We start from the raw sequence: 7,904 nt of genomic DNA, 5'->3' as shown, positions 1-7,904 counted from the left end.
AAGTCCTCAATTTCTTTATTGTCAAGAAATTCAATCTGTCATGATCTTTAACCTGCAAAACATATGCAACAAATATTAGGGCATCTCATCTGGCTAAGTGGCCCTTATCATTTTCCTCTAGGCTTTTGGATAGACCCTCCAAGACTTTTACTGTTACCCAGCCCATGGAACAAAACAAAAACAAGAACAAAACAAGCTTAGCAGAAAGGAAGATAGATGACAACCCTTTTACAGTTACATGCCCATGTAACAAAACAAAAACTAGAACAAAACAAGCTTGGAAGAGAGGAAGATGGATTATTTTCCTTTAGGCTTTTGGATAGACCCACCAAACATTTTACAGTTACTCGCCCATGGAACAAAACAAAAACAAGAACAAATGAGTATTTTGCGGTTTGAAATGATGTTTCTCCTCCCTTTCACTTTGTTTCAGTGCCTTTGGTTTTGGCTAGCAATGCCAAATACAGACACCCCTCAGCCCAACCATGCCCTTTTCTAAGCAGAATGATTGCTTCTGTTTCAATTGTAACAAAGGGGCGAAAAAGAACAAAAGAATGTTTGGATTACATTTCAGCTGCCACTTCGTGCCTATTTCATTAAGAACAAAACCTCACAAAAATCTAAAATTTTTCTGTGTCTCTGCTTCCTCCGAATGATTTCCTGAAGGCAAAGACAACACACTCTGTTCTGCAGCCTGCAGCCTGCAGCAACTCATCCAACTGCTAATGATGATAATAATTGCATCAATAACAATTAATAATCATACATAAGACCACCACATGCAGGAAGGGAAGAACACTGTCGGCTAAATTGCAACACAATACTCGGATATATCTGAAACTACTTCATTAAAGCATTTTCCTTGGAGACATGAACATCACTTTAACACAAAGAAGTTTTTTTCCAAGAAAAAATTAGGAAAAACAATAAATGAAAAGAACTACTGAACATTTTAAAGATTAAATTTTCATTTTTCTAGTTTTTCTTTTCTTTTTTTTTTTACCTTGTCCCCCTTTTTGTGGAAGGGATGGCATGAGCATATGATCATTACAATGAGGAAGGGTTTACAACAATGTGCCGAAGTGGATGAGCAACGTCACTGCCGCCTGCATGCTTGACAAACTCGGCCGGAGAAAGAAAGCTGCCATGGCAAACACACATGATCCTCACCTCCTCTCCCTTGCCATACCTGTATAGGATTCCCTCCACTCTTCTACCATTAGGCCCATCTCCTTTTGTGAAAACACTAGGCATATCTTCCATGGCATCAATCCCAATTTCCTTCCTCATATTTTCTGCAGAATTGGACTTTTTAGATGGATTCTGTATATGGGTTCCGGAAGTATTGCATGCATTTTCATTTATCTTTGTCCCAGTAGAACCAACAACCTCCTGATTGCTTCGCTCATTCATCGACTGATTGCTAGAAGGGCTTCTTGCTTCTGCACAACCACTGGATCCTGTGAAGAAAACTAAGATAGTAGTAAGCAATAAGACCAATAATCTTTTCTCTCTTCCTTCTTTTTGGCTTCATTAAACGCGCATGTTTATTTGAACCTGAAAGTAAATGATATAGGTGCAAAGCACCGATGGGTCTGCAAGCTACATTTTGCAGTATTACAGTAAAAACCTCCCTCAATTATGCAACTGGTACATTGAATTTAAAATTTATGCAGGACCAGATATGTCTGAGCACAAATGCTCAAAAAGCTTTAGTTCATTAATTCCCAAAACCTGAATCAATAAATAGGCTTAGCAGCCCTGAGACCCAAGACAAACAAAGGAATGGGTTTCCTAACACCAATTAATTGAAACTAACATGCAGAAAATAAAATTAAAATAAATACTCAAAATTTCTGGGACTTAAAAGAGTTCCCCGAAGATCAATTGCAGAGATGTTATTGAGGCTGCATGTAGACTTTGCATTCCGCGTCACTTATATTTTCACTAAAAGATAGAACAGAAGAGAGAGAGTGGCTGGAAGCCTGTCCACTTCACATGGGGAGGTTGGGTTCTTGTCTGGGTATTGTGCAAAAGCTACCCTAAGGTTACCTTAAAGTCAGTGTGCACCCTAAGAATAGAAAAGAAACAAAAGAGTGAAAGAGAGAGTGAATGTAAAGAGAGGCACAAGCTTGAAAGGTTTTAATCACATAACCGGTGCCCAAAACTTGGGAAACTATACAGCCTAGACCTACCAAAGCAGCAGGAGCTACTTTTATGCACTTAGGGCAGTCAATTCCTTCACTGGAATGTCATGCAGAATGCATAATAGTTTGCATTTATCTGTGGGTGTTTGACATGACTCAGTAACTCAGATGGCCACTGATGACAAGTCCAAAAAGAAGAATTAACCTCTTACAAGCATTGAAAGAATCTCTAACTCCCTTGGTGACCAGCATCCCCAAAACTGCAATTCCTTAAAACTTGCACCAAAGGCCTGCCACAATTAAATTAGTGGCAAATTCTCACAATGAATAATAAAAGTGTTTTTTGTTTGAAAACTGTTAATGATAATACTAAGCATAAAAGTCATTTGCTTCCTTTGATCTGGTGAGAGACATATCCATAATAGATCTGATTAACTTAAAATTCTAAAAGCCATCTAATCAAGTATAAAGGTATAGACAATCAAAGTTCATTCATTTATAGACATACATATATTTACTCACATGTTTGCAATGCATTGATCGTCACATGCACTATATGTATACAGATATCCACATTTGATCCATACCAAGCATTTTTCTTTTGCAGTATACATACACAGAGAAAATCCACTTTCACGTTTCCAACAGCAATATCCAAGAAAAATGCAGTCCTACAAAATACAATACCATTAACATTTCAATCTTACAATGACACATCCTTTTATACAACATTCATTGGATACCACATGTTGAACATATTCCAGATGGACTGCATTATGTTGCCATTCATATATTTATTCCTTCCTGTTTAAAGCATCCAGTACATATGGAACTGAAACTAAGGGGTCCCAAGGTAAAACACACACACACACTGTGGAAAACCACAAAAAACAGCAGTTTCTGGTTTTTATATGTTGTCAGGGAAGTGCAGCTCATTCTGGTTCTTTTTCTTGCAAAATTAATGGACTTATCGCGATTTCCATGCGACTCTGCAGTCCTTCCATAACAACAATGTTTACAGTTTTATTCTTATTAAGCAGAAGAATAAGGCATTTCCTTAAAAAGCAGTAATTTTTTATTTAAAACATGCAGAACAAAATGCTGCTGAAATAACAAATGTGGAAAGACCTATATTATCTCAAGCATGATTAATGCACACAGAATTCATCAGAGTAGCATTTGTTAATATTGTAGCATACAGCATTGCGGCAAGTATACATAATAGAAAAATATCTAAAGCATTAGTCAATTAGACTGCTTCAGCAAAACAAAATATAAAAAGCACCAAACATGCGGGGTATTCTTTTTATGTTCATACATGGAAAGTTTCCCATTTTGTTAACAACATTCAAAATTGGAATGCGTTTCCACTCCACTAAATACTGGCAACTATTCTGAGAAACAAAAAGGAGTAGGACATACACCTACAAATTGGACACATCACATGTTCAAAATAGGACAGCTCATCAAGAATGCACGAAGGCATATAGCTTATATTATGAGACAAATGACAAACATCCATGAATGAAAACCTTCTCCTAAGAGAAGGAAGAAGGTGGGGTGATTCAATTAAGGTACTAAGGCCAATAGAAACGGTTAATAAACATCATTAATAGTGTGAGATTTTGTTCTGATCTTAGAAGTATGGGTACCAAAGAAGATCTGACAATCCAATCACGGATCCAAATTTTAATGGCTAATTTCTACTCTTTTTCAACACAATTATTAATTCTACTTCTGTACCAAGTCTGCAAAATTCCTCGAAGTTCTCAAATTTCCTTGTTTGTCCAAATTTTCAACAGAGATGCATACAGCTTTACAAATGCTTTCCCAAACTTTCCAAATGTATACTCAAATAAATTTATTGCCTTGCTCGTCTCTAAACTCAAGCAACAAGTCATTTTACAGTTTGCAGTGGGTCTAAAATTTCAGAAATTGAAGCAACCTATGATTTAGGCAGGTAAAATATGGATGCCATATTTCTCAGGTGCAGATAATTAATGAAAACAGAAGTAAAACAATAAGACATAAGTTACATTCTGCAAACCCTAGGAATAGAACCAGAATATAATCAGAATTTATCATTTTAAGCAGTGAACTAATGCAAGCAGAGAATACAAAATGGTGGCAAGAGGCCAAAGGTGCTAGAATCGTCCAAATAACTTCTTGTAGGAAAAAATTATTTACTAATTTAGTCATGCAGAAACTCAATTTCCCAATGCTAACATGCAGGCAAGCGGTAGAATCAATGGCCTCCAACACCTACTAAACCTTCTAGGATGCGCACAAAGACGACAAAGGCTGACAGGTTAAGGCAAGTACAAGTCAAGTTAATCAACTAAACTGAGCAAAATGATCCCATCCAAGAAGAACAGACATCCAAGAAGAACATAATTATCTGGACAACTGGGGCAAACTACACTAGCCGTTCTTGGCAATTCCTTTCTACTGTGAGCTGCTCTGATAAATCTTTGGCAAGAATGTGCTTTTCTCAGCACCTCATTCATTTGTTTGCTAGATCTATTTTACCACCTGAACCCACAATTGTTAGGACTACCTCTTCCACTTTTTCCCTTTCAACCTTGAATCAAATCATTTCGATGCGCCCAACAGCCCATGTAGTACACAAAGTTAAAAATCATAGATATTTTTTTAATCAAAGGAACAAATAGAATTTATGCTTTGGTTCACCCACAAAGGGTGCCCAAACTTGAATAAGTAAAAGAGAGCTTCCACCAATTAAACTATCTATTCACACACTATAGCAGGATGCCTTGGGGTTCCACTGCCATAAATGAAACAAGAAAAAATCGTCACCTCTTGCTCCTGTTGACCATGATATTATTTGTATTCCAAACTATAGATCAATCTTTTTCAATACTATTTTTTTTTCCACTTTATAGACTTCTTTTAGAGCAGTAGCATCCATCCTCATAAAATCATACATCGTGTAAAACATGGACAGTGGACATCTTCATGCCTATTCACAGTGAGCCTTATATGGCACAGCACGCAAAGGGAAAAAAGGGTTAGCCTCTTATGACTTTTTACATACAAGAAGATAGATTTTATCTAACAGTGAAAACTCCCAGACTGTGCAAGGCAGCAAGACAAGAACGAAAGAACGTGTCTTGAGTCAAAAGATTGTGTAGTAATGGGGATGCATAAAAATATACACATGTTGAATAATAACAATGGGAATATCAGAAGTTAAAATAGAAACTAACCCAGAAAGTGAGAAAACTTTCAGGCGGAAGAGTTTATGGAGAAACTATGTACAGTAGCTCATTAAATGCTAGACAAAACCTAGATCTCTCAAATCCAAACCAACCCACATAGAAAATGCAATGAGAATACTTGATCTAAAACCAAAAAAAGGGAAAAAATTTGCAGTAACAAAACAAATAGAATCAAGAAATCTTCATATACAGAACAAGTTTTTACCAAATTGGGTACATATTCAATGGACAGGATGACTTGAATAAAAATGGGAATTAAAAAATGCACTACCTTGAACAAGCTTACTCTCCAATTCAGTCGTCCCAGAAGAACTCCCCCCCTGCGATTCTGCTGAGCCCTGAGAAGACGGTTGCCGAAATCCTTGCAGACTAGTACCAGAACCCAAAACGCCGCCCCTGCCTTCGGCGTTCGGATCAATCCCAGCGGCGGATGCCCAAGTAGGCAACCCAGACGGTGGCGCCGGCGGAGAGCTAAATCTATTAGCCGACGTCATATATTGCTGCTGCTGCTCCTTTTCGAGCTTATCTCTTGACCTCATCCCAACTTGGCCCTCAAAATCCTTCCTTTCTTCTTGGCAGGCGGCGGCCTCCTTCTCTGCCATCAAATTCCTCAGCTTCTCCGACCGCCGGCGCTTCGCCTGCAACCGCCGCAATGTCTGCAGCTCTTTCCGCTTCCGCCACTGCTCCTCTGACTCCGCCGGCAGCGAAGAGGTCCTTATGAGCCCCGAATAGGCGACCGGTGGCACAGTCACAGCCTCGTCGACTCTCGACATCGCTATTGCACCGGCGACGGACGACGACCGGATTAGCTTCGTCGCGCTCTTGTCGACCCCAAATCTACCCCCAAGGGAGAGCCCAAGATTTAGCTCAATCTCCTCTGATTCTGCTTCGCTCCCCGCCGCGAAATCAGATTGGCTGTTCGGATTAGTAGACATGAATCTCTCAAGCAGATCTCTCGGGAACTTTTCCAATTTCCAAGAAAGATGTTCCATTGCTTTGTTTCTCGCCTCGTCGGCCCCCTCCATAAGCACCAAACTTGAACAGAGCAAGTCGAGCAACTACGTGTTTTCCGACGTCACAGCCACTCTCTGATCCATCGGACAGAAACCCACATCCATAAAATCGATTATCAACAACTTCTCCATTAGAAACCCCAAAAGAAACCCGTTTATAACAGAACCAACCAGATCGCAACAGGAATAGTCCAACAAAAGCTGTAGCCGGCAAGGCCAAACTCGCCGGAGAATCAAACAAATAAAACTACGAAGGAAACAAAAAATTAACAAACAGAAGCAAGAAAGACAGACTCTAGACTATTACTGTTGAACAAAACACAGAAAACAAAGAGAACGAAATCAGAAAACCAAAAATGAGTTTGTTCATAGAGAGAGAGAGAGAGAGAGAGAGAGAGGGAGGAGAGGGATGAGAGAATAAATTTTTCGGACAAAATACCGAAAATACCCTCGCAGCAGAGAGCGAAAGAACCCTGGGACGGACAAGTGGCGATCTGGAGAAGTAGTAACGCGACACGTGGTCTGACGTTAATTTACGTGTGACGTCCTGCTGGGACGATGAGTCGTACAAGGGCAATGACTCTCTGTAAAAGCACGTGTCGAGACGAAATTTAAAGCTCCAAAAACGGGCCACGTGTCCGTTATGCTTAAGTCGTGGTGCTTCGGCCACGTGTCCCACAAGCCTTGGCCTCGTAAAGCCGCGACATTTTGGCTCTTTTGTTTTCGCAGACCCGCCGGGCAGTTGTTCCTGACGGCGAAGGTTGCGACACGTGGATGCCCAAAGTCCGTCGATCGGCTCACCGGAGGGGTTAGGTGGCAGGGCAATATTGACCGCGATCAACGACGACAAGGCGGTGAGTGGGTATTACTCGGAGAGGAGAGGCCGGGGCGACGCACATGGTCCCCTCAAAAAAAAAAAAAAAAGACGCCCTAGCTTAATTGGGGTGGGACCCACCAACCAAGTTGCTCTTTTATAAAAGCGGAAAGCGGGGGAGTAAAGGAAATCGGTGTTGACGTGATTGCCACGTGTCCGAGTCTCATACGGATACCCACGTGCCGAAATGGATGAGGGTCCTCACGTCGAACAAACGCTGAGAGGGCAACTATTCCACACACCTGGCCCCATGACGTCATGTCTCGTGATGAACTCCGGAAGTCTCAAAAATCAAATCACAACACGTGTCCTACTTGAATTGAACTTTGATATGATGCACTGACGCATGAAAAAACATAATTTTTTCTTTTAAAATTTTTAAATAATTATAAAAAACATAATAATCTTTAAATAACACCAAATTAGAAGAGTATATGATTGGCCCTACATTTTTTTATTAATAAATAAAAACTTAACTTACTAGTTTTATTCAGAATTAGACCTAAAAATTTATTATTACTTAAAAACCTTATAATTATAATTGTCAAAATTTATTTTTCAATTTTAAAAATTATTTTTTATTTTTTAAAATTTAAATAATAATGAAATAGATATTATCTTTCAAATTTTA

General features: G+C 39.4%; 1 protein-coding gene across 2 annotated transcripts; it reads right to left on the bottom strand.

Annotated features, from left to right (window-relative positions):
* Positions 1–831: 831 nt before the first annotated feature.
* On the bottom strand, positions 832–7,281 carry LOC131153568 (ninja-family protein AFP3-like). Of its 2 annotated transcripts, none has more exons than XM_058105961.1 (2): positions 5,658–7,281; positions 832–1,460 (listed from the first exon to the last, which is right to left on the bottom strand). In XM_058105961.1, the coding sequence occupies exons 1-2, from the start codon at positions 6,409–6,411 to the stop codon at positions 1,048–1,050; spliced, it is 1,167 nt and encodes a 388-aa protein (XP_057961944.1). In that variant the 5' UTR covers positions 6,412–7,281; the 3' UTR covers positions 832–1,047. The 2 variants fall into 2 exon arrangements, with proteins under 2 accessions (XP_057961944.1, XP_057961943.1); XM_058105960.1 differs by having other exon boundaries at positions 832–1,472; positions 5,658–6,979.
* Between the last annotated feature and the right edge of the window lie 623 nt (positions 7,282–7,904).

The sequence above is a fragment of the Malania oleifera genome, chromosome 4, assembly GCF_029873635.1.
Source record: "Malania oleifera isolate guangnan ecotype guangnan chromosome 4, ASM2987363v1, whole genome shotgun sequence".
NCBI classification, from domain to species: Eukaryota; Viridiplantae; Streptophyta; class Magnoliopsida; order Santalales; family Ximeniaceae; genus Malania; species Malania oleifera.
The sequence above is the reverse complement of the archived record's forward strand: the minus strand, read 5'-3'. Positions and strand labels throughout refer to the sequence as shown.

Excerpts from the sequence above, each read along its gene's own strand:
- LOC131153568 (XM_058105960.1), bottom strand. The coding sequence starts at position 6,411 with ATGGAGGGGGCCGACGAGGCGAGAAACAAAGCAATGGAACATCTTTCT. Across the intron at positions 1,473-5,657 it reads GGAGAGTAAGCTTGTTCAAG|TTTTCTTCACAGGATCCAGT; the intron begins GTAGTGCATTTT and ends CTACTATCTTAG.